This window comes from Chelonoidis abingdonii, chromosome 20 (genome assembly GCF_003597395.2).
Source record: "Chelonoidis abingdonii isolate Lonesome George chromosome 20, CheloAbing_2.0, whole genome shotgun sequence".
Taxonomy (NCBI): domain Eukaryota; kingdom Metazoa; phylum Chordata; order Testudines; family Testudinidae; genus Chelonoidis; species Chelonoidis abingdonii.
Genome location: NC_133788.1, coordinates 3,177,612 through 3,203,987, shown reverse-complemented (window position 1 = coordinate 3,203,987; position 26,376 = coordinate 3,177,612). Strand labels below are relative to the sequence as shown.

Below are 26,376 nucleotides of genomic sequence, written 5' to 3'. Positions count from 1 at the left end.
CATATAAACACAGCTCTGTCTCTCTCCCTGGCTCCGGGATGAAGTCACACCATCTGTAATGTTTGCTCCATTCTCAAACCGTGGAAGCTCCATGGTGGGGAAACACGGGTCACTTATTATGAGCAGTGATTGTGGTCCAACTGGCTCTAAACATTGCGATCTTTCTGTGTCCTATCTTGGTTGGAGGAGTCCTCTCGCCCTTGCAGGTGAGATGGCAGAACCAAATGTAGTGTTATGGCTCAGTGCTGGGCACAAACCGTTTCTTGAGTTTTGGCTGTCCCTTCACTTTTCTGCTATCAGCATGACAGCAACGAGCCATCAGCTGCTGCTGCAGTGGAAATTCCACCATCTCCTTACACTCACTCTCCAGTCCACCTCCAGAGCCCCTAGAAAGAGACACATTCTCCATGGTTCAAAAGACTATTCAGATACCTAATAAAGAAATATTTGACCTAAGCACTCTTTGTGGCTAATATCATCAATGGTAAAAACAACAAGGAGTCCTTGTGCCACCTTAGAGACTAACAGATTTATTTGGGCATAAGCTTTCATGGGCTAAAATCCACTTCATCAGATGCATGGAGTGGAAAAATACAGTAGCAGGTATAAATACACAGCACACGAAAAGATGGGAATTGTCTTACCAAGTGAGGGGTCAGTGCTAATGAGACAATTCAGTTAAAGTGGAAGTGGGCTATTCTCAACAGCAGAATACCAAGGGAGGAAAAATCACTTTTGTAGTGGTAATGAGGGTATTAATCTGTTGGACTCAGTACGTAATAATGAAATCAGGTCTATCATGAGCTGTGATTGGGCACCAGTGATCCTACAATTTTCCCCTCCTGAGACAAATTGGACTTGTGAGAGATGGAGACTGAACTCCTTCCTTCTGAATGAACTTTTTCAGCACTATGTCACAGAAGAAATTTGGTTTTTATTCCAAATGCATGACACACCAGAGATATCCCATTCCATCCTATGGGAGACACTAAAAGCTTTTATTAGGGGCAGCAGGTAGAAAGAAGACTAGCCCGGCTTGGCTCTGGGAATTAACCAAATGATGTAATGCTCTGGATTTCGAATGTGCGAACTACCCCGCCCAAGAAAATCTTAAAATGACTCAATCATAGACCAACTTCCACACGTGCTGAATTTGTTATTTTTAGACTCAGACAAACACACTGGAAGTTGGAGGGCAGAGCAGGGGAAATTCCCGCATACAGATTAAATGGGAGAGGTCAAAGATCCTGAATATTATCACTCAAATCAGAACAACAGTAGGTTATTACATGCTGATAGCAAAGGATTTCAATAGGTAGCAGGTACCACCTCTCTCCCTGGGGGGAAAACAAGCATAATTACAATGAATGCCTCTCCCAGCAGCCTTCTCATTTGGAATTTCCTCCCTCGCCATATTCCTCCCTTTCGTCTTACCAAAATTAACACCATCTTCAAGTCCTTCTTGTGGGGCGCAAGTGACAAACCCAGATTCTCCTTTCACAGATTACAGGGCCCCGTCAGAGCAGGGGCGTTCAGATTTCCCAGTTTCAAACTTTGCCATCAGGCACTAATTCTTAGCCAAGCAGCACAGGGGCTCATTCCCATGTGCTACAGAGCCACCGACTGGCTCCAGCTGGGAGCAGAACTGGCTACTTCTTTACCCCTTCCCAACATACTGCAGATTCCCTAAAGAGCAATTGCCAACTCTTGTGGCAGCCAGGAATACTTGGCGTACGCCGTCTACTAAATTGAAACATGACCCCCTTCTACACACCAGCCTCGGTCTGTCTGCGATAACTCGAAACACTGAGCAGCAGGCAACCCCATCAACAGCCAGGTCGGATTAGGGGACGGATTTTGAATTTATTGAAAATGATGCTTTCCTGCCTTTTACAATATTAAAAGCCAGGTTCAATCTAGGGACTAAGAAGAGGTGGCAATATATCCAGTGTAACCATGTCATCTCCCAGCTGTTTGGCCCGATGTCTGCGGTATCCCTGACCCACAGAAACTGCTTTCATTTCTCCAACACCTATGGCAACACTATGCGCGCATCGGGCCAGCCTAAAATAGGAATGGGAAGAGGAACAAGGGCAATTACTTCCTGCAAATCAATGGAAACACATTTCAGCCAGTGTTCTGAGCTGCTCCTTTGAGCTCTGTGTACGATTCATCCAGCAGAAAATCACATGGAGGATGCATTGGAGCCCTCTCCAGCTGTTCAAAACAGGTGCTGCTAAGTCAGACGGACGTTGGTGCCTTGATGCAGCTGGTGGGAATGCACCTAGACCTGCAGTTTTGGGCAGGACTAAACTACAGGGTTAATTTTTTTTCCCTATCAACTACAATTGTATTACAAGCTAAATACGTAATTTTAAACCCAATGGATGTTCACTGGAAGCTGAATAAATCTGAAAAACTTTGGCTCAGCAGAGCAGTAACAATTGCTAAAAGACCAGTACTCCAAAAATGGAAATCCAAAAAGCAACGAACAATTGAAGACTGGAGCACAGACTTCATAAGGTCGGCCACCCTGGAAATGCATCTGCCCCCCTTTTCTACCATTTCCTTCCCTCTCCGTCTCCAGCCCCCTCCTCTGAATTTTGCTTCTATTCTTTGCCTTATTTTAATCATTTTTTTTTAACTATTGGATTTTTATAAGCAAAACATGTTTGTAAATTGTGCAATACAAATCACTGGGTTATCCGCTAGCCATTCGTTGCATAGCTCAGGTTAGGTAGCACGTGGTTAATATAATACGAGACGTGTATGTGGTATGAGAAGTTGATGTATATTTAGTGATGTTTCTTTTTCCTATATATATTATTTTTAAAATGAATGAAAAGTTAATAGAAAAATAACAATAATGGTAGCTTTTATGTCCTTTACTTTAGGAGGAATTGGGGAGTGTCCCTTAAATAGTTTGGGGGCTGTCTAGGGATACTCACCGTGTTCTGTGGTTTTGGAGTGAGCTAGGCACAGCAGTGTGTGTATACTCAGAGAACATGGTTACCTGGAACCCAGCTGTGCCTGTGGGTCTCTTGGTGTGGTAAGATTGTCATTGTTGTGAAAAGCCCAAAAGGCCTAGTGTTGTGTTTTGAGGCAAGTTTGCAGAAGATAGGATATGAAACAATCTTGCCGAAGGCAGCTCCTCCCCTACGCTAGTGAAGTAACAGAAAGTTATGACTCAAATCTCAGCCCTTCGCAGCCACTCAGTTTTTCCTGCAGTCAGCGCAACGACACCCTGACATCAGCTGCCCACCGCGCTGGAAATTCCCTCGCAATCTCCCTCTGCTTTGCCCCCGAGGGCCTATAAAAAGACAGATTGTCCTTGGGTGCAGCATCAGACAGAGAAGGAGTGTTCAAGAGTCCCTGGTCTGCTTCTGCTCCTGACGCTCATCCTCACCCAACAGCAACATGAAGGTCTTCATGGCTGCCCTCGCCGTTCTCCTCATCGCTGCCTTCTGCTCCCTGGCCTCCTCTGCCCCAAGTGAGTCCAGCTTCTCTCCTCTCTTTCAGTGTTTCCCTTCAGAGAAGGAAGGAGAAATGTCATAGCCGAGAGATGGTTCCTCTTGCCAGCTCCTAGCCAGCAGGTTCTCGGTGGTCGAGGCAGGGCAAGGAGCTCTCTTCTGAGAAGGGGAGAGCCCTGGTGGTGTCAAGGCTGCAGTCAGCAGCCCAACAAAGATCTGACAAGAACTTTCAGACCTGGGTGTGTCCAGGAAAGAGGAAAGGATGGAAGGAATTACTGGAGGAAAAGCTCTCCCATTTCCCTCCTTCCTTCATCTCCTTTCCTCATCCCAACTCCTTATGGCTGGAAGTCTTCTCTTCCTGCTCCATCCCACGTCCCTCAGGCTGCTAGAGGGGCTTTTCTTTGCATACAGCTCAGCACACACTCATATTTGTTGTCTCCATCTCTCTCAGTTGGCTCCGATCCCCCGACTGCCTGCTGCTTTACCTACACGTCCAGGAAGATCCCACGTGGCTTGGTGGTAGATTATTATGACACCAACAGCATGTGCTCCCAGACGGCCATAGTGTAAGTACAAATTTCAGACCCTGAGACAGAGATTTTTTTCTGTCCCCCAGTTACTGGCCTTGGAGGTTTCTTAAGACCCACTGAATGTAGAAAGGAGGGTGGGGAACTCTGGCAGAGACTCCACCAGAGAAAGAAAACAGAGCAGACTAAGAATGTGCAATTTTCAAAAGCGCGAGGCTGCTGAGTCATTGAAGTCTTATTATCGGAAGTGATTGAGACACACAGGAGCTGAGTCTCACTGAAAGTCGATGGCCCTTGTGCTCCGATGTGGCTAGATCACTTTTTAGAATGGGCCTTTGGCAGCTAAATCACGTAGGTGTTTTGGAAAATGTTCCCCAAACCTACGGGATCTGGGTGCAGCTGGTGTTAGTGAGAGGAGAGGTTTTAAAGGGAGATGTTTGGTTCTCTCCACTCACAAAGTTCCCCTTGTTCTAATCCAAAAATGTTTTTCCTTTGGCAGATTTATCACCAAGAAGGGCCGTGAAGTCTGTGCTAACCCCAAAGAGGACTGGGTTCAGGAGTACGTGACCCATTTGGAACTGAACTGAGCAGAGCAGGGGGCAGACCAGGGACCAAGCTTTGCCCAGCAATTAAAGTGTTAATGATCAAAGGGCACCCTTCCTGCTGATGTATCTAGAGTTAGTGCCACTTGCTGACTTAGCAGAAATAACCTGACGTATATAAACGTATTTAAAATATTATTTCAATCTATTTAAGAAATTTAATTTGCACTGAACGCTGAGCTAAATAGTGTACTATTTATGGATTAGTATGTGGGGGTTTGGGGGCAGGTCACATGACGTGGCTCCATTCACAGCTCAAATGTGAAGATTATTTAATATTTTATATCAACCAGAACATTTCCTGTAATACTGAGCTATGGGATTTGATGGAGTGCTGAACGTAGATTATGAAGAATAAATATTTTTGTATGAACGTCTTGTGTTTGCCTATTTGTTAATGTGGATCCTTTTGGGGAATGACACCTCTTATTATTAGTAACGATATCATTTCATAAGGGCCCATGCCCTTTTCTAGGCCAAGAAAACTACAAGCAATTTACAAATATACATCCGAAATTACACAAAGTGAGGTGAAGACAGGCAGTAGGGGAGTGAGGTATGAGACAGACAATTTACAATCATCAACTTTAGCACTTCCATGCATTGGAACAGGGGCAGGAAATTTGGCAGGTGGGACACCCTAATGTCAGGGAGATGCCTTTTGCTGCCCTCATGAAAACCCATCCAAATCTGACCCGGTTTTAAGCCTTGGAAAGATCACAGTTCAAACAGGCTCACACCTAGCTAGACTTTGGCAGCTAAACTCTTGGAACATTTCATCTGTACAGAGCATGCTTCAGTTCTGGACTGCAGGGGCAGAGCAGGGCTTTCCTTGCAACTGACCTGCAGAGCTAATGGGAGCTCCTGGGGTACTGGGCACTCAAAATGAGAGCAGGGAGACTGTCTCCTCCATGCCCTCACTGACTCCACCCGGAAAGGGAGGAGGAGGAAGAGGAGGCAGCCTGATTCCTGTGTAGATGGATGAAGAGCAGTGGGCAGGACAGAGGAGGGATGATGGGGCAGACGGCAGGGGGACAGGCAGAAGCTGGGAGGGGCAGGAGTAGAATGCGGGGAGGAGAGGAGCAGCAGCCAGGCAGGTGGGGGAGAGGAGCAGGGGGAACAGGGACAGACAGTGATGTGAGCAGAAGGGTCTGTCTGTGGTGGGGACCAACTTCAGATATTTCAGAGACAAATACACAACCCCCCTGCTGAGAGTCACCAACTCTTGTGTTGTTGTCACCATCTGTTCTCATCACATTTGATGCTTTTCTTAAAGCCCCACCTCCTGGAGTCATGTGATGGCAGGAGAATCTCACGTTTCATTTAAAATCAAAGTTGGCCATGCTGGGTAATTTGGCATATTGCATTCAAAAACCTTGGCCTTGTCTCCTCAGTGACTGTGTAGCTCAGAGACTCTGGGGTCTGAATTAACGAGTCCTTCACCCCTTACTTGTGGCTTCAGAAGGGACCAATTTCCCAAAGCTGAGAAAAATTATGGGCAAAATAGATTGGGCATAAAGCTTTATCCTGAAAAACATGAATGCCCGTTAGGAGTTCTTTGAGAAGAGTTTATTAGACGGCCTAACGTCACAATGCCAAAATCAGATAAGAGAACAACTTTGGCCAGAAGCCAGTCTGGTTCAGCCGTGAACTGAAGAGAGCAATTTGACATAAAAAAGTGACAGACAATGTTTTGCTAAGAAGCACTGGTGACTGCATGGGGCACAAACCTCTTTGACGTTGGGCGTGTACGCACCCCTCAATTAACATAACTGTTGTTCATCACCACCACCACCCCCACACACACACACGCACACACCCCTCAGACAAAAGGGGGTTCACTGGGTGGGTGGAGGGGCTTTAGGTAACGTGTATGTGAGTTAGAGAAGACAGAGCAGAAGTGTTCAGAAAACCAGAGCAGCAGGCTGTGATCATATGATCCTGGGTAAAACTAGAGTGAATTTTTGGGTCCGGTGTTGGCTAAAGAGGCTTGAGGATAAAAGCAAAGAAAATGGCTCTTTTTGATTTTGTTTCCTCCTGACTTAGCAGAAGCAGAACTTTGTAAATTGCTGTAATGAACCAAGACTCCAGCAAAGAAAGTACTAGACTCCTGCAATTCCTGCTTCCAGCTGGGACATCCCCAAGGGCCTGAATGCTGACTGGCTGTTCGCGTCAACTCACAAATGGTGAAAGGGAGACTAGAGAGCAGTCTCTATAAATTAGAAGTTATGAAGTGCAGAAAATGGACAAGGAATACTAAAGACATGGGGGGAAATCCATGACTGGCAGGAATAAGCACTGTAAGAAGGAGTATTTAAGTTATAGGTGCCAATTGTGTGGGTGCTCCGGGGCTGGAGCACCCATGGGAGGAAAATAGTGGGGGCTGAGTACACACAGGCAGCCCCCCCATCAGCACCTCCCCCTCCCACTCACTGGTAGGCCCCACTGATCAGCTTTTCCCCCTCCCTCCCTGGAACAGGGCAGGAAGAGGTGGGCGGGGCTAGGGCCTTGAGGGAAGGGGTGGAGTGGGGGCGGGGCCTGGGGCAGAGCTGGGGGTCGAGCACCCCCGGCACAATGGAAAGTCAGTGCCTGTGATTTAAGTACATTAGGAACAAAAGAAATCCTAGAAATTATATAGATGGAGATGATAAAATTGTTAATCCTGATGTAGGAAAGGCAGAACTGTTCAATAAATGCTTCTCTTCTGTATTTGGAAGAAGCAGGATGATGTTCTTGTATCATGTGAGGATGATTGATTAACTTTAGAGTTAATTAGTAACCCATGATGTGGGCAGTCATGCCTAGTGGTCACAGCTGGGGTCAGCGCCCGAATCAGGAACCAAATTGAAGGGCAGAGTTGGAGCGAGGCTGGCACAGGGATGATCACAGCAGCAGGTGTAAGTGGTGAACATCCACTGCCCTAGTGCTGCTGCTGGACTTAAGGGCAGGTCTGGTGACACCTCTCAGTCAGGCGGTTTAGTCAATCAGGGTGTTCAGCTCCGGGGCAGCTAGCTTATCCCAGGGTCAGCTACAGGCCCTGATTGCTGACGCTAACCAAGGAGGATGTTAAACAGCATCTACTAGGGAGAAACATTTTTAAGTCATTAGTCCTGGATAAAGAGTCCTGTGGCACCTTATAGACTAACAGATGTATTGGAGCATGAGCTTTTGTGCCTGAATACCCACTTTGTCAGATGCATGTATATTAGGAACATGCAGCTGACGAAGTGGGTATTCACACACGAAAGCTTATGCTCCAATACGTCTGTTAGTCTTAAAGGTGCTACAGGACTCTTTGTCGCTTTTTACAGATCCAAACTAACACTGCTACCCCTCTGATACTGGTCCTGGATAATTTCACAACCAAGAGTTTTAAAAGAGCTGGCTGAGGAGATCTCTGGCCTGCTGATCTTAATTTTTAATAAATCTTGGAATACCAAGAAAACTCCAGAAGACTGGAAGAGTGATAATATTATTCCTCTAGTCAAAAGAGGAGCAAGCAGGATGACCCAGATAACCATGAACTATTTAGCCTGCCTCAGTCCCAGGTAAAATAATGGAAAAGTCAAGATGGGCTTCAACTGACCAAGAATTAAAGGATATTAATATTATTAATGCCAGTCACTATGGTTTTATGGAAAATAGGTTTTATCAAACAAACTGATAATTCTTTGAGGTGACTACAAATTTGGTTGATAAAGTAACTTCATAGACGTAAGATACTTAGATTTGGTTAAGGTGCTTGAGTTAGGACCACATGACATGCTGATTAAATAATTACTATTATACAGTTTCAAGGACACACTTGTTAAAGGGAAGTAGGTAACTGACAGATCTCAAAACATAGTCATCCCTGGGGAATCACCATGAAATGGGAATGTTTCTAGTGGGACTCCACAGGGACTGCTTCTAGGCCTGATGCTATTCAATATCTACACTAATGATCTGGAAGTAAATGTAAAATCACTGCTGGTAAATTTACGGGATGACGCAAAGATTGGCAGAGTGGTAAACAATGATGAGGATGGGGCAGTCGTACAGAGCTATCTGGTTTGCCTGGTAACGTGGGCCCACTTGAACGAAATGTGTTTTAACGCACCTAAATGCAAAGTGATACATCTAGGAACGAGGAATGCAAGTCTTACTTACAGAATGGGGGACTGTGTCCTGGAAAGCAATGCAAGTCATGGGAGGTCACTCTACTTGGCGCTGTCTAGGTCTCAGCTGGAGTCCTGTGTCCAGTTTTGGTCACCAATATATAGAAAGGATGTAGAGAAACTGAAAAGGATCCAGAGGCAAGTGACAAAGTGATCAAAGCCGTATGAGCAAAGGCTGAATGAATGGGGTGTGTTTCATTTGGAAAAGAGGAGACTGAGGGGGAACACGAGAGCAGTCTTCAAATACTTGAAAGGATGCCGTAAAAAAGATTAAGAAAAGTTGTTCTCTCTTGCCACGGAAGACAGGATGGGAGGCAATGGGTTCAAACTACAGCAGAGCAGATTTAAATTAAATCTCAGGAAAAAATTGATAAGTGTAAGGGCAGTAGTTCAGTGAAGACTAAGGAGATTGTGGAAGCTCCTTCACGGAGGATTTCAAAAGGAGGCCGGAGCCGTCTGTCTGGGATTCTTTAGACACGAGAAATCCTGCATCTCAGCCAGGACCCTTCTAACTCTAAGGTTCCACGGTTTTGAGAGTCTATGACTTTGACAAGAATTGAGGGTGACTGTGGACAAGTGAGTAGAGCTAGAAGAACCTTCATGGGATGAAAATACCAGGTACCCAAGGGCTCATTAACCTAGCAGAGAAAAGCAGAACAGATCTGTGGCTGGAAACTGAAGCCAGACTAATTCAAAAAAGAAATTACGCACCAATTTTTCAGTGAGAGTAATTAACCACTAGCACCAACTCCCAAGGGTTGTGGTGGATTGTCCATCTCCTGACACCTTCACATCAAGGCTGGAGGCCTTCCTGGAAGAGATGCTTTGGTCAAACAGAAGTTATAGGGGACAATACAGGGGTGAAAAGTAACGACTTGTACTACAAAGGAGGCCAGACTATATAGTCTAATGGTCCCTTCTTGTCTTAACTCCGTGCATTTCTCCTTAAGGCAGCCGGGTATCTGCAGATAGAATGTCTCTGGGTTCCTGAACTGCTAAGGGTGTTGCTTTCCCGTAAGGTCCTGGACAGACAAATTCCAACATTTTGGGGCAGGACCTCCACAGGGGACATGTGTATGTGTATTCAAATTGCATCAGTTCAATACACGAGTCAGGACTGCAGCTAATACCAAAAATGCACCAGATACAGAATTATCCAGCCCACTTCTTGCGCCATATGCCATGACCAATCCATGAGATATTCAAACTCCTGACCTATTTCCTAGCAAAGTCATGTTTATGATTTCTAGGAAATCAACAACGTTGCAACACAGCATGATGAGTTCACATCCTTATCATTAGATCATTTGTTCCATTTCTTCTCACTTGCGCATCAGAATCGAAGTGTGAACATCAGAACACAAGAATGGCCATACTAGGTCAAACCAATGGTCCAGCTAACCCAGCATCCTGTCTTCCAACAGTGGCCAGTGCCAGGTGTTTCAGAGGGAAGGAATAGAACGGAGCAATTATCGAGTGATCCATCCCTTTTTGCCCACTTCCAGCTTCTGGCAATCAGTGGCTTAGGGACAGCCAGAGCGTGGGGCTTGCATCACTGTGGAATCCTACATCTCTGCGCTTCCCCTGCCAACTCATAAGCATCATTTCAATCTTCTTGGTTCAGCAGAATTTCTCTTGCCCAGCACCTTTCTGCAATGAAATCTCCCAACATGTCCCTTGAAATTCTTCATCCATGAAATTTCATTCTACAGAGAGAGGGTAAGAGCCTAGGGCTCAGAGCAAGATGAAGGAGTATCTGAGAGAGCTGTGTTCTGCTTTGGTCCCTGACATGGTTCTGCTCCTGCAGTTCATCCCACCCAATAGTCTCTGTGGCTGCCCCTGCCGTTCCCCTCATCGCTGCTTTCTGCTCCCAGGCCTCTGCTAGTCCACACATGTCCAGCTTCTCTCACTCTTTCTCTGGACACATAATCTCTCTCCCTCTGTCTCTAAGCCCTAGTTACAGGTGAGGAAAGGCAGATTTCCCTGTAACAACCTCTGTTCTGTCTGTAGATATCTGAGGATCAAGCTGCAGCACAGTGCAGCCTCCCACCAGCCAAGGATGCAGGGTCTCTTACACTGAACTCTGGCCTCGTGTCAGACTCCTGGGCACAAGAGAACAGGACTGGAGCTGGGTGGGAGTGGAATCTCCTTAGCCCCCGACCGGAGTCAGCACTCTGAGACTCCTGGACACCTTCAGAGCCATGTGTAACTAGGACATGCTGAGAACACCAGCCTTATTCTCATTGAATTAGTGTTAAGACCTCTAGGTACATTGTACTAGAAAGGCAAGTGCTTATGTGCTATTGCAAGGTGGTTTGCAACTTCTTTAGCAGGAAGACATGAGTGGTAGTGTAGCCATGCCCTACACGTGAAGTGTATTTCCTTAGGAAATCCCTTGAGGTGAGGGGAATGCAAATTCTCCCCTCCCAAGCCAGACCCAGTGCATGCTCAATACTGCCTTGGGGAACTCCGTATCCAAGACCCCTGAGCTGTAAGAAGAGTGAGCTAAACTTGTCATGAGTGTGCTCGTTCCGAGCAGAAGCTGTGATGAACTGGGAGTCACAGGGACTATTCCCTAGGGTGGGAGGGTTGAGCTTATCCAAGTTAAGGCTGGGTTCTTGGTAAGCTTATTAGCACGTGTGTAGGTTCTTTGATTGGTTTTTAAATATGTTTTCTCTGCAGTGCTCTTTACCACAGGAATAAAGTTGGCTTGCTTAGGGATAGCTGGGTGGGGGTAATACGAGCAGCAATCACACTGTTATCAGATTCTGAACAGAAAGTGAGTGGGTCTGTTTCTGCTGGGAAATAGGCAGTGACAGGTACAGCCTGGAAATGTCCACTTAAAAGGGAGAGATGTGTGCCTCCACCCAGGAGAGGCAAGAGCTCGATGCGGAGAGGGTGCCTGGCTGAACTACTGATGGGAGACACAGGGGCAGTTGCCCTGAACTGTGACAGCAACCATGGAGAGTGTGTCTTTCCCAGGAGGGGTCTTCTGCAGCCCCTGAACCTAGGAGCTATGCTTCTACAAATTTCAGCCTCTCCCATAGGCGCAGATTCCGTGCTCAGCACCCACCAGCCACAGCTGTTTGGTGGCACCTCCAATCAGCTGTCAGATAGCACCTCCGATTAGCTAATTAGGGTGCTGCCAAACAGCTGATTGGAGGCACAGCCAAACAGCCGTTTGGTGACTGGGGCAGGGGCTTGGGGGAGGGCGGAGAGCAGCGAGTAGGCTGGGCCTTAGGGAGGGGGGGAGCCAGGCCTGGAAGAGGGGGAGCGAGGGGAAGCATTACAGGAGGGAGCGGAGTGGGGGTGGGAAGAGGCAGAGGGAGAGTGGTGGGTCAGGAGAGGAGGTGGAGTGGGGATGGGGCCTCTGGGCAAAGCAGGGAGGTGAAGCATCACCAGGGAAAAGAAAAACTCGGTGCCTATGGCTTCTCACCAACGTCTATCCCTGCTCTCGCTCCCGCGCTGTTCAGTTATCGGAACTTGCGGGCAGTCATTATATTCTGGATCTGGGTCCAAGCGGCTGCGCATAACAAAAGCTGCTCGCTCCCCACCACCACCCCTACCTCTCTGTTTGGGAAGCTCAGCCCTTAACAGCACAGCCCCCTGTACTGCCGTCCCTAGGGACGCAAAAAGCTGCACTGCGTCACCTGGGCTACGTCAGCTGCAATGTTGTTGTGACATTTGTTTAGTCAGTTTTTCCAGCTTTTAAATGTCTCTTCCTAGGAAACATTCGGGCCCTAAGATTTTTCACAGCATGGCTTGGGGAATCTACTTCCACCACCATATTCCATACTTCAAAATATCCCACGGCAGGACTACAGCAGCTGTCCTTGGTGATTTTGGCTAGTGGCAAGAAGAGGGGGAGGGATGGTGTGGGGGTGATTACTCACAAAGCACTAGGACTGCACACGGGGTGTAGGGGTGTGAACAGAGTGACACACGGGGAGGCACACACTCCGACAGTGTCACACAGGCAGACATGCACCAGGCATGGTGGGGACACATGCTCTCTGGTTCCACCTCCATACATGGCTTGGGGATGTGTCCTGAGCCTCCCAGATTTCCGCCCTCTTGTCCATCCAGGGCAGGGGGCCAAAGCAAGGACCCAAGTACCAAAAGATCCAGTGCAATAAGGCAGCATCCGACGGACCTTTCCCCAGAGCACAAGCAGGCAGTGGGTCCCCATTGCTCTGGAACTGTTCTCACGCAGCACGGCAAACCATGGGAGGGCTGTGAACAGGCACTGGCCCACCAGCAGTTCCCTCTGCTCCGCAGGCCCCATCCCTCTCCTGTGCAGACAGAGCCCAGTGGCCTGCAGGTTCCCATGGGGAGAGGGGAACCAGCATGGCCATCGGCTCAGGAGGCACCAAGAGAAGTGGCTCTCTGCTGTAGGAATGACCCCGGGCCCACAGGCCTGGATACCTTATTATTGAGGTATTTTACCTTGTCTGGAAACTGGGCACACCCGGTTTCTTATCTCAGGAACCTGGCCTTCCTCCATCCTCCCCTGTACTTTCACACGGACGGCCCCATCTGCATCTGGTGGTGTTTTGTAACTTCCCCCCTTTGCTTTTTCCCAGACTGCTGCGTTTGCTGCAGCTGGGGGTGTTTTTGCAGTTTGCTATGCTGTTGAGCTCGTGATGGGAGATTTTTGTAAGAAATCTTGATTTGTGCTGTGCGATTGCGCATGTGTAATCTTAGATAATAAAAGAGGCAGGTGAACTCAGAAAAGCAGCTTTTTCACCTCCTCGTTTATCCTGCAAATTGGCGTCGAGTCTTTCCTTCACTCTGCCCCATGTCAAGAGACACATTCAGCATCATCCATCGGTGGGTGATGCTCCATAGAGGTTCAGAGCCCTTGATGCGAATCTGGTGTGCTGGTCCTTTCCCTGATGACGTTTTTAGTGGCACTAGAGTTTCCAACTCCAGTTTGTCCTGAGGTTATTTCCTCAGGTCCTCTCCGGGTTTCTCCACTGCCTCTCGTGACCAGCCAACTATCAGCTCCACTAAATGATCTCATCATTTTTGGAGTTTTCTCCCACTTGTTATCTGGCCTGATCCGAACTGTCTGCAGAGCATCCTTGCAGCCAGGCAAATGATACAGAACTGGAGATTCAAGAGCCGTGGGCTGCGAACGCCATCAGTTCCTTAGCAAAATATTGTTCTGCTGCAAACCGCTCGAGAAGCTCAGCTCCATCAACTCTACTCTTGTGAACGGAAATTCAGGGCACTCTGGGCTCGTGTGCATTACCAGAGGTCACCGTGTTTGAATAGGACTGTGAAGATTTAAGTTGGCTGATATGATGCCGACTGCAACACGGGTCACCACATCTTGACATCCCCTCGAGGCCTCACAAGACTCTGCAGCGGCACTGCCTCAGTTTCCCCCAATTGCATCACCAATATGTCCACCAGGGGGCTTCTATTTATGTCTAACAGGGCCCCCACACGTACACACACACACACACAGAGTGGTCTGATTTATTAATGAAAAATTCAACAGAAAAGACACAGAAGGCTCTTCACTCACACTTCCCAGCCCCTCAGCTCCCCGCCCCTCTTGCAGAGCGCTAAAGGAAACACTAAGTTATACCCAGATTAGTTCTTTATTGACTTTGTGTATGGACAAGTCACTGTTAAATTGGCAGCTACACAGCGTGTGTTATACATTGCACAACATTCACTCCCTGGAATTCATCATAAGGAATTAGCGTGTAAGTAACATCTCTAATAGGTCACTTCCATCTCTCACGTCACATGTGGCTAAAATCACTCACCTGTGGGTCACCACGAGGAGACTAAACTCTCATACCCCACTTGCCAGCCACCAAACCCCAACCTTTCCCTCATAAAGCGCTTTCCCGGGTGCGGCCGAGCTGATGAGGACTCTGGCTAGGAGGGTATTAATTTTTCAGTAACGTTAAGCTGCGTGTAACATCTTTGTCATTGCGGACATCCATGGCCACATGGGAACTTGCGCTGTGCTCTCCCCTGATACGGTACCTCTGCCCCCACGCTCCTGCTCTTCCATCCCTGCCCTCGATAGGCACTCAGCTCCTTCACCCCGCTCTGCTCAGAGCTCAGAACAAGAGTGAAACTGACCCGTTCTGAAGGGCTGGGACAGTAGCTCTTCAGAGCTGGTTAATTACACTCCTACCTCTACCCGTCTGCCCCGGCGCTGGGCTGATAGAAGGGATAAAGGGGCAGCATCGACACCTATGAGAACATAACCTACGAAGGAAGACTGAAAGAATTGAGTTTATTTAGTTTGGAAAAGAGAAGACTGAGAGTGGACATGATAGCAGTTTTCAGGTTTTTAAAAGGGCGTCATCAGGAGGAGGGAGAAAACTTGTTCACCTTAGCCTCTAAGGATAGAACAAGAAGCAATGGGCTTAAACTGCAGCAAGGGAGTTTTAGGTTGGACATTAGGAAAAAGTTCCCAACTGTCAGGGTAGTTAAACACTGGAATAAATTGCCTAGGGAGGTTGTGGAATCTCCATCTCTGGAGACATTTAAGAGTAGGTTAGATAAATGTCTATCAGGGATGGTCTAGACAGTATTTGGTCCTGCCATGAGGGCAGGGGACTGGACTCAATGACCTCTCGAGGTCCCTTCCAGTCCTAGAGTCTATGAAAAAAAACCTCCTGCAGACAGACAGCTACAGAAGGATGCACCCACTCCCTTCTGTGTCCCTGACCCAGGAGATCACCAGCGGCTCGGCATTTTTGCCACCCGCAGAGGCACCAGGAAAGAAGAGAGGCCTGAGAGGCCCAGAGAACTGGTCGGTGAATGTGTAGACGTGCTCTCGATTGGTCACATTGTAAAATGTGATGTCTCCAGCCTCGTAGTCCAGGAAAATTCCAACCCGCCTGGGTCTCACACTCAGGTGAAGTGAGGTCAAGGGGGAAGTAAGGGCCTCATATTTACCTCCACTCTGCAGCCGCAGCACCCAGTAGCCATTTTGAGGGAACAGGACAACAGTCCCCTTCCTGCTGGCAGACTCCCTACAAAGCCCCAGGCCCCACTCCGTCTTGTCTCCCACCTGCACTTCCCAGTAGTGCCTCCCCTTGCTGAAGGCCTGAACCCCCAGGACCAGTGGGGAGGCGTTAAATCTCTTGGGGTTGTCAAACAGAGACAGGATCAGTTTCTTGCCCCCCCGTCTCACGCTCTTCCGGTCGTCGGACAGGATGAGTTCGGGGTGCGCCGTCTCTGGATCCAGCGTCACGTCCTCTGGAGGGAGAGCGAGGAAAAGAAAAGATGGGTGGATGGACAAACGGATTAAGGGAAGGACATCATGCTGGGAGAAGAGTCACAGGCAAAGGGACAGAGAAGGGAGGGCAGTAACCGGGCACGCCCATGGACAGCCAGTGTTGGGAGTGGGTGTGAACAATGGGATACTCAATTGTTATGTATCGGCCGGGGGGTTATTTTCTCCTGTGATTATGGAGGCAATTTTGCTTCCTGGTTCAGAGGAGATTGGCTCTCCCCTGGGAGGACGGGGTGCCAGAGGAGGAGACACTGTTTAACACCAGATGGCACTGCACCATTGTTGGCTCAACCTGGCAGTATTTGGCCCAGTGCAGATCTTGCTGGCTCAAAGGCAGGAATGAACCGTATGAGGCAGATGGGGAAACTGAGGCACAGAAGAGTTAAGTGGCTTGCCCAGTGAGTCAGCGGGTGAGCTGGGAACAGACCAAGGGGAACAGTGGTAATGGCGGCTGGTGGGAGTCTACAAACAGCGCGTGACCATTCCAGATTGCAGGGTGATTGGGCCATGTTCAAAGCCCCTGTTACTGGCTGCTCGTGCAAAGGGATTTTTGCCTGCATGAATATTTGGAGAACAGTGGCTCTTTGGGCAGGTGCACAGACTTGCATGCGGACCAGGTGATACTACGGTGGGCACAATGGTACGGTGGGCTGCTAAGTTAGACTGTACCTCTGGATTGTCAGCTCTTCAGGGAAGGGACTGTCTTTTGTTCTGTGTTAGAACAGCACCCAGCACGCTGGAGAGCTGGTCCGGACTGGGGCTGCTCGGTGCTACCACAATGCAGATCATCACCGTCATCATCACCCCCACAATCATCATCTTTTAAAAAAACCTGGCATCCAGTCAAAGAGCAGAAATAACACCATGGGACTTAGATGCCCAACCATGCTTCACTACAAATGACACTCCAGGACTTAGCTTTCTGAGCCAAAGTTAACGAGTCTCACAACGATGAAGGCACCAAATGAAGCTCAATAGGTGAACTACAGCACATGACGTCAGAACTCGACCTCCCTTTCGAGTTAAAGTGCGAACGTAGAAGTTCCAGGACAAGGCAAAGCTAAATGACATCCAGATTTTTAGTGATGGGGAAATTACTTACGGATGGGAAGTCCCATGTCCAAATGTGGACTGAGATTTAGTTCATAAATGTAGGGGTAAAAAAGAAATGGGGCATTAAAACTGAAGTGTACCAGTATGTAGATACACCGTGGAGTCAGTTTTGTCAAATATAGACAGGCAGGTGCAAACGAAAACAGGAATTGTAGGGACAGCACATGGTAGCCCAAAATTTGGAATTACTACTGCTAAAAGAATATCCAGGTTTTGTAGCTGTCATGACAGCTGAACTTACAGCAATTATGCTAGCACTGAGCATAGGCATGGAAAAAAATCAGCGGGTGCTTGAAATCTACCGGCAGCCAGCTCCCCCTCAGCACCTTCTGTCTGCCGGCAGCCCCACCAATCGACTTTTCCCCCTCCCTCCCAGCGCCTACCGCCCACCGCAATCAGCTGTTCCGCGGCATGCAGGAGGTGCGGGGAGGGAGGGGGAGGAGTGGTGACGGGACGTGCTCGGGAGATGGGGCGGGACTGGGTGGGAAGAGGCAGGGCGGGGATGGGGGCTTGGGAGAAGGGGTCGGGTGAGGCCTGGGGTGGGGAAGGGGCAGGAAGAGGCAGGGTAGGGGTGGGGGCAGGGACTGGGGAAGAGCGGGTGTGGAAAGAGGCAGGGCTGGGGTGGGGGCAGAGGTGAAAGTAAGCCGGTACGTTATGGTACGGCGTACTGGCAAGGGCCGGTACACAGCCAACCATATCGGAAGGGGGCAGCTTTCCCAGGCCAGCAATTTAAAAGGCCTGAAGCTCCCTGCAGTGACCAGAGCCCCAGGCCCTTTAAATCACCGCTGGATCCCCGCTGCCGGAGCCTCGGGGTAGCGGCAGCGGCTGGGAGCCCTGGGGCTGAGATGGCAATTTAAAGGGCCCCACGCTACCAGCAGTGGCTGGAGCCCCGGACCCTTTAAATCGCCATCTGAGCTCTGGGGCTCCAGCTGCTTTCCCAGCTACCACTACCATGAGGCTCTGGTGGTGATTTAAAGGGCCTGGGGCGCCCAGCCACCGCTATCACTGCTGGAGCCCCTGGCTCCTTTAAATCTCCCTGCTCAGGACTTCAGAGTACTGGTAAGTCCTTTAAATTAGTTTCACCTCTGGTGGGGGCTTGTGAGAAGGGGTTGGGTAGGGATGGGGCCGAGGTGGAGCAGGGGCAGGAAGAGGTGGGGCAGGGGTGGGAGCTTGGGAAATGGGGTCGGGTGGAGGCAGGGCCTAAGGCAGAGCGGGGGCTTGAGCACCCCTGAGGCCAGAGGAAGCCGGCACCTAGACTCATAGACTTTACGATCAGAAGAGACCATTATGATCTTCTAGTCTGACCTCCTGGACAATGCAGGCCACAGAATCACACCCACCCCCTCCTGTAACAAACACCTAACTTATGTCTGAGCTATTGAATTCCTCAAATCGTAGTTAAAAGACCTGAAGGTACAGAGAATCCTCCAGCAAGTGACCCATGCCCCACGCTGCAGAGGAAGACAAAAACCTCCCAGGGCCTCTGCCAATCTGCCCTGGAGGAAAATTCCTTCCTGACCCCACATATGGTGACCAGCTAAACCCTGAGCATGTGGGCAAGACTCACCAGCCAGCACCCAGGAAAAAATTCTCTGTAGTAATTCAGATCCCCACCCTATCTAACATCCCATCACAGGCCACTGGGAATATTTACCGCTAATAATCAAAGATCAATTAATTGCCAAAATTAGGCTATCCCATCATACTATCCCTTCCATAAACTTATCAAGCTTAGTCTTGAAGCCAGATATGTCTTTTGCCTCCACTGCTCCCCTTGGAAGGCTGTTCCAGAACTTCACTCCTCTAATGGTTAGAAACCTTCGCCTAATTCCAAGTCTAAACTTCCTGATGGCCAGTTTATATCCATTTGTTCTTGTGTCCACATTGGTATGGAGCTTAAATAATTCCTCTCCCTCCCTGGTATTTATCCCTTTGATATATTTATAGAGAGTAATCATATCTCCTGTGGCACTGACTTAGAATTAGCCACAGTGGTCATTTTTTCAGACTCAGTCTCAGGCCTTATGGTGATAGAAAAGGATGTCTCAGTTCACAGAAATGACGTAATCAATGAAATTATATTTCTAATAACAGAGCTAGTGCAGACAGGGATACATGTAGCATTAGCTTGGATCCCAGGGTGAATCGGGATAACAGGAAACAAAATGGTGGACAAAGCAGCTACCAACACTGAAAGAAATAGAAATATTGACACAGGAAAACCCTTGAGCGAACAGGAATTCCAAAGCCCCGTACAGAAAAATGTGTAAGAGGAATGGCAAAAACAAATGAGATTAATGAAAAACAAGGAAGATTTTTGGAATTGTGCCCTAGAGTTGAGGAGAACAACATCCTTCAGGGCCTGGATCGGGAAAGTGATGTGATTTTGTTAGCATACTCACTGGGCATGATGGTTCACACTCAAAAATGTCTTGAATAAATAGACACAAAGACGAAGTCTGTGTGCTCTGGAAGGGGACGAAACTATGGATCCCCTTTTCAGGGCAGCTGAGGGCTTTGAGGAAGAGCAGGAAAAGCTTTCTGAGGAACACAAACATCTTAATTTAATGTAACTTTTGTTTCCTTATTCAGTGAAAAGAGCAGAGAAATGGGGTTGTACTAGAAAGCCGCTGTTACACTATCTGCAGGACACAGGGCAGAGTAAGAGGCCATAAACCACAAATTATAGCTGGTGGCGGCTATACACTAATCAGTCACGTCTGCTTCACCAGTAAGTAAAAGAGAAAAAGAAAGAGCAAGGGAGATGCTGCCAGAGAGCGAAGTATGACTTGTGAAGTATGGTTAGGGATTCTATGCTTGTAAGGAACAGTGTCCCTAGCCTCTGTTTGTCAGAGTGTGAAGATGGACGGCAGGAGAGAGATCACTTGATCATTGCCTGTTAGGTTCACTCCCTCTGGGGCACTGGCCACTGTCGGAAGACAGGATACTCGGCTGGATGGACCTTTGGTCTGACCCAGTATGGCCGTTCTTATGTTGGGGACTTATGAAGGGCTGTTTGAATTATTTTGTGATTAAGGACTCTGAGGATGGCGTCAAATTATTTGATATCACATCAACCCCAGGAAGGGTGCTGTGAGCTGCACAGAGACTGTGTGCAGTGTTTAAGGGGCCTGTCAGAGGGAACAGGGGCAGGGTACCTGAAAAAGTGACCCCAGCCATGGTGGGGGACTCAGTAAGCAGCCCCCCAACTACACGGATCCTATAGATACCTAGAACTGCTTAATCTGGTTTTGTTGCTACATCAAAATATGTGAAACTGTTTTAACAGAGTTCACACACAAACTGACACCCATTGAACTAAACTGCTTTGAAAACATGAAAAAATTGCACTGGTTTAGCTAAAGATGCAACTTTAACTCAGTCTCGTTAAACAAGTGCCCAAGGCCCTGAGGATGTTCTGATTTCACTTCAAACCTGGCTTGTTTTGGTTTCACATAAAGCCACTAGAAATTGGTTTAAGACAACCAAAAACACCCCTCCCCCCAGACTCTGAAATGAGTGGTCACACAGGAGGTTGCACCACTTTCACTCAACTGGTTTAAAACCAATTTAAGTTAAACCGGTGCAACTTTCCTCTTGTAGCCAAGCCCTTGGTTAAAGTGGTGCATGCCTCAGTGTGAATGGGAACTCGACCTGGAAATGATTATTACTATTTCGTGTGGATGTTGCTGAAACGCCTAGGAGCCCCAGTCCGGGACCAGGACCCCCTTGCACTAGGCCAAAGCACTCACACATCCCATCAGCTCACAGTTCAGGAGCAAAGTGTTGTAGCCCCCTGCTCCACTTTACCTTTGAATTTCTTCAGCATGTTCCTCATGCCCAGACAGTGCTCTGGGATGCTGTAATTCTCTTTTAGTGCCAAGGAGCAAGCCTCTGGAGCCTGAAATGTCACAGCTTCACACCTGGAAAGAAGACGTTCCAGCAGGTCAGCACCAAGCCCCCGGCCAATCACCGGCTATGCCTGCAGCTGGGCGAGCAGAGCAGCCAATCCCCTGCAAGGAGCGGGTTGCATTGTGAAACATCTGTGTGTGGATTGTCTCCACGCCCACTTAGCGTTCAGTTTCCAGGGATATCCCAGCCAATGGCCCTGAGCCTGAGGCCCACAGCCATCCACGGAAGGATCAACCCAGCATAAGGGGAGGCCTCCCAACGCATGGAGCTGGCTGCTCCCCTCCCCAAGGCTGGTATAGACCCTGATAGCGGACATGGCCAGAGCCTTCCTGTGTCCTGACAATCCCCAGCCACTGACAGCCCTCGGGGCCATTAGCCACTGACCCCTTGTGGCCTTCTGGGGTTGTACTGTGCACCCCTTGACTGGGGAAGCCAATCGCGGCCAGTTACTTTACTAGCAGAGGTGTCCATTGACTATTAGGCTCATTTCAAATTCACAATCATGCCCCAGAAATCTGAGTCCAAGAGGTGTACTCTTCCAGTCAGGGAAGAGAGCTATACAGGGGACAGGTGTCCAGTCACAGCAGCCTGAATTTTGAATGTAAATTACACCCAATCAACTGCTCTCAAAATAGCTTCAGGCCAAGGATTACCTGCAGTCATTGATCGGTAGCCACTCCCAGGCAGAGAGAAAGATGAAATTAATGTACTAATTAATTCATCAAGAAACATTCTCAGCTCTAATCAGAGCAATAACATCATGCATTTCACAGCAACTCAATCCAGAGCAAACAATAAACGGTATATCATTCCTCAAGCGCAGCCACCTCTGGGGTGGGAGCTGGCAACCAGCCAACACACAGCGTGCTCTGCAGTAGTGGATGGGACTTGGGCTCAGGGGTACCAGGGTGAGCGGATTCCCTGCTCTTCATAAATGTGCCAGGAATTCTTTACTGTCCATGCACCCAGACGGGACCTTTTCTGGTTAGTTTCCATCACTAGTGAGCTACATGAGACTTCTTGGAAAAAAACAAGGGTGGGGGGTGGAACCTGTGTTTGTAGGGAGACTGGGGGCTGCAAACCTGCTTAGCCCCTCAAGGTAGCCACACCCGTTAACAGGAGCAAAACGAGGCACGTACCTGCTCAAGGTGCTTTTCGTGTCCTAAAAGGAGACAAAGAAAAACATTGCGCACTTTAGCCACTCCAGAACTGCAGGGGAGCCGGTCAGCGTCACTTGGTTCTAATCCCATGAGCACAGAGAGGAAGGAGGTCCCCAGCCTAGGGAACCTGGGAAACTTGAGTGAAATTCCCTCCTTTGCCATAGGCTCCCATGTGAGCTTGGGCAAGTCATCTAGCTGCTCTGGGCCTCAGTTTCCCCTCTGTAAAATGGGGATAATAATGTTTCCTTAGGTTGGGTGGGAGGCTAGATGCACTAAAGATTAAGAGGTGCTCAGCTGCTATGGTAACAGGACCCATGGAAGGACCTAACCTAGATACGATCTGCTCATTTCACAGCTCTGTATTCTCTCCCATCAGCTCAGAATGAAAGGGAATTCCGTACCGTGTCACTTCCTTCTCCCGGGACCCAGAGGTAGCTGTTAGCTTCCACCCAGCATCCTTCATCTAAGGAATCTGTTGGGAAAGTGCTGGGATCACTGAGCTAGAAGCCGCTCCTGTCCCACTCTTCTCAGGTCTCTCTGGGGCACCGTTTGGGTTTAAAAGACTATGGCATTGATCTTTGCAGCTCATAGTCCACCCCATGGACCTGAGTGAAAGTGGTGGGGCAGTCATAGAATCATAGAATATCAGGACCAACCCCAACTAAATCATCCCAGCCAGGGCTTTGTCAAGCCGGGCCTTAAAAACCTCTAAGGAAGGAGATTCCACCACCTCCCTAGGGAACCCATTCCAGTGCTTCACAACCCTCCTGGTGAAATAGGGTTTCCTAATATCCAACCTAAACCTCCTCCACTGCAACTTGAGAACATTGCTCCTTGTTCTGTCATCTGCCACCACTGAGAACAGCCGAGCTCCATCCTCTTTGGAACCCCCTTCAGGTAGTTGAATGCTGCTATTAAATCCCCCACACTCTTCTCTTCTGCAGACTAAACAAGCCCCGTTCCCTCAGCCTCGCCTCGTAAGTCGTACTCCAGACCCCTAATCATTTTCGTTGCCCTCCTCTGGACTCTCTCCAATTTGTCCACATGCTTTCTGTAGTGGGGGTACCAAAACTGGATGCAGTACTCCCAGTGTATCCACACCAGTGCCAAATAGAGGGGAATAATCACATCCCTCGATCTGCTGGCAATGCTCCTACTAATGCAGCCCAAAATGCATTAGCCTTCTTGGCAACTAGGGCACACTGCTGACTCATATCCAGCTTCTCATCCACTGTAACCCCTAGGTCCTTTTCTGCAGAACTGCTGCTTAGCCAGTCGATCCCCAGCCTGGAGCAGTGCATGGGATTCTTCCATCCTAAGTGCAGGACTCTGCACTTGTCCTTGCTGAACCTCATCAGATTTCTTTTGGCCCAATCCTCCAATGTGTCTAGGTCACAACATGGTAACAGCCCACCCTGCATGTTAGCTAACACGGGTTAGATGTCACTTCCCCTCCTCTTGAAAGGTGCCCAGCTGAGCTAGTGGGGGGCGGGGGCAGGGAGCCACCGGATAACGGAAACAAACTTGCACATTCACCTTAGGTGGCACAGTGCCTTGCTCTGGCACTGAGAAATCACAGCTCTTCTACTCCCTGAGGAAATAATGGACTGATCATGTCCAGCCCTACCTGGGGGAAGGGGTGACCAGGAGCCCTATCAGGTTCAGATGCAGCCCTGGTGTTTTCCTGACGGCAGGGGCTACTCCTTCCTGTGGGCACTTCCCCTCGTCAAAGGGGGCAGGGAGCAGTCATGGCCATGTCCTCCCACTGGCCAGCAGAGCAGGTTGGATGCACTGGGTGTAACGGATTGCATCCTCCTAAGGAGTGGGGCAGCGGTGCCCTCCCCCTGCACACCTGGAAGCACCAGCAGGAGCTGTGCTGCCCTGGAGAACCATCCCACTTTGATGCTCCCTGGAGGCAGGGTGACTGCGCACCCCTCCGCACCCCAGGCGCAAGCTGGTGTTAGTAAAGCAGAGAACTGAATGAAGTGGGAAGAGTCAGACACACCCGGACTACAGTGTCAGGAGATCTAACCCTAACTCCTGGACTCCAGTGTCCTGGGATCCAAGTTCATTTCCCTTCTGTCTGGCTAGAGAGAGGGGATTTCTGCCACCCACTCACCTTGAGCAACCTGTCTGCTGACTGCTGGAACTTCTCCCTTATCTCCAGGACCAGCTTGTCCAGAGAGGATCTCAGCTCTAAAAGTCTGGTTAGGTTTTCGTTGATTCTCTGCAGGATTATCTTCTCTTCCTGTTCCAGCTTCTGAAGAAGCAGCTTCTCCTCCTCAGCCAGCAGCTGGTGCAGCTTCCCAAATTCAATCACAATCCTCTCTCTCTTTTTTTTAACTATCTCCTTCAGAAAGAAAAATACACAGGAACAAGAAGAGGGCATATCAACAGCATGCATTAAAATCATAAACTACTAGAGTAACTGAGAGGATATACAAAATCCCAGTGCATCTTAAACAGGAGGCATTTACTTAACAAAACAACTAAAGAAAAACCAATATGTTTCCACACAGCTTGAGTTCCAACTTCATCTCCCTTGTATAGCAGGGATGAGATCCCAGTTGGAACTGTCTGCAGCACAGAGATATCTAGTGGCTTAATAATGTACTGGAAGTAAACATCATCACAACTTTCAGAGGTACAGTAACTCCAAGCTTAATGTTGTAGTTATATTCCTGAAAAATGCGACTTTAAGCAAAATGATGTTAAGCGAATCCAATTTCCTCATAAGAATTAATGTAAATGAGGGGGTTATGTTCCAGGGAAAAAAATTTTTGCCAGACAAAAGACTATATTTTATATATATACACAGTATAAGTTTTAAACAAATAATTTAATATTGTACACAGCAATGATGATTATGAAGCTTGAGGTGGTGAAGTCAGAGGGTGGGATATTTCCCAGGGAATGCCTTTCTGCTAAATGATGAACTAGCAATTGGCTGAACCCTCAAGGGTTAACACGTTGCTAATGTGGCCTCACACTCTACAAGGCAGCACAAATGGAGGGAGGGGAGACAGCATGGCAGAGAGAGACAGAGACACCCATCATGTGTGTGAGAGAGAGATGCACATTGCCCCTTTAAATAAGCTGACCCACTCTAAGTACACTGCCTTTTTAAGTAGATCAGCAAGTTGAGACAGCAGCTGCTGCCAGCAAGCTCCCTCTGTCTGAACCCTGTCATGTTCCCTCCCCCGACCCCGACTCTATGGAGGTAGAGTAAAGGAGGGGTGGGGCAGGAGTGGAGGACACCCTGACATTAGCACCTCTCTTCCTCCCCTCCCCTGCACAGAAAAGAGGAGGCTCCTGGGAGCAGCTCCAAGGCAGAGGTCAGGAGCAGCACATGGCAGTGGGGGGAGGGACAGCTGAACTGCTGGCAATTGATAGCCTGCTGGGCGGCAGCTGCACAGGGAACTTAGGGGAGCTGATAGGGGAGCTGCCGGTCCACCCTGGTTCCAAGCCCCACCAGCTAGCTCCAATGGGCTGCACTTCCTGCAAGCAGTGGACAAAGCAGGTGGCTGCCAAACACCCTTTAAACGAGCATGTTCTCTAACTGCTCAGCAACGTCACAACGAAACAACGTTAACGGGGATAACTTCAAGTGAGAGTTACTGTACAAACTTCAGAGCGTATATGTCCACCACCAAGGTCTACGCTCATCAATCCAATTACAGCTCTCTGATAAAACACCATCATTTCTTCTTGTTGCCTATTCTGCTTCAGTCTTCACGCAAAAAATATGTGATCAGTCGACTAGGAAAGTTATCACAGACAATAAAGGGAAAGGGACACACATCGGGATAAGTAAAGAAAATATCAGAGATCTTCTGAGTAAGTTAAATGAGTTCAAGTCAGCGGGGCCGGATGCTATTCACCCCAGGGTGCCGAAGGAATTAGCTGAAGAAATCTCGGAGCCATTTGCAAAGTCATGGATGACAGGAGAGGTCTCGGAAGACTGGAGAAGGGCTAATGTGGTGCCCATCTTTCAAAAGTGGGGAAAGGAGGAGCTGGGGAATTATAGACCAGGCAGCCTGAACTTCACACCTGTGAAGCTACTTTAGACACACACAACAAATCCACATCGTGGCTGGAGTTAGACTAGTTCAGGGGTAGGCAACCTATGGCATGGGTGCTGAAGGCGGCAAGCAAGCTGATTTTC

The 26,376-nt window shown here is 48.7% G+C and overlaps 2 protein-coding genes across 4 annotated transcripts in view; one reads left to right on the top strand and one right to left on the bottom strand.

The window, feature by feature from the left end:
* The window catches only part of LOC116830268 (E3 ubiquitin-protein ligase TRIM39-like), a 475,516-nt gene that overhangs the window by 444,109 nt on the left and 5,031 nt on the right, over window positions 1-26,376 (bottom strand). For 2 of the 3 annotated variants that reach the window (XM_032789680.2, XM_075074054.1), the window contains 4 exons: window positions 24,331-24,561; window positions 22,191-22,213; window positions 20,950-21,062; window positions 14,347-15,989 (listed from right to left, as the gene is read on the bottom strand). In XM_032789680.2, the coding sequence (XP_032645571.1) occupies window positions 15,418-15,989; window positions 20,950-21,062; window positions 22,191-22,213; window positions 24,331-24,561 (939 nt within the window). In that variant the 3' untranslated portion in view covers window positions 14,347-15,417. Of the gene's footprint in view, window positions 1-14,346; window positions 15,990-20,949; window positions 21,063-22,190; window positions 22,214-24,330; window positions 24,562-26,376 lie in introns of those variants that run through there. The other variant, XM_075074053.1, reaches the window with a different exon arrangement.
* Window positions 2,777-4,938, top strand: LOC116830187 (C-C motif chemokine 4-like). The gene is made up of 3 exons (XM_032789495.2): window positions 2,777-3,490; window positions 3,922-4,036; window positions 4,497-4,938. Exons 1-3 carry the CDS (start codon window positions 3,418-3,420, stop codon window positions 4,582-4,584), a joined length of 276 nt encoding a protein of 91 aa, XP_032645386.1. The 5' UTR covers window positions 2,777-3,417; the 3' UTR covers window positions 4,585-4,938.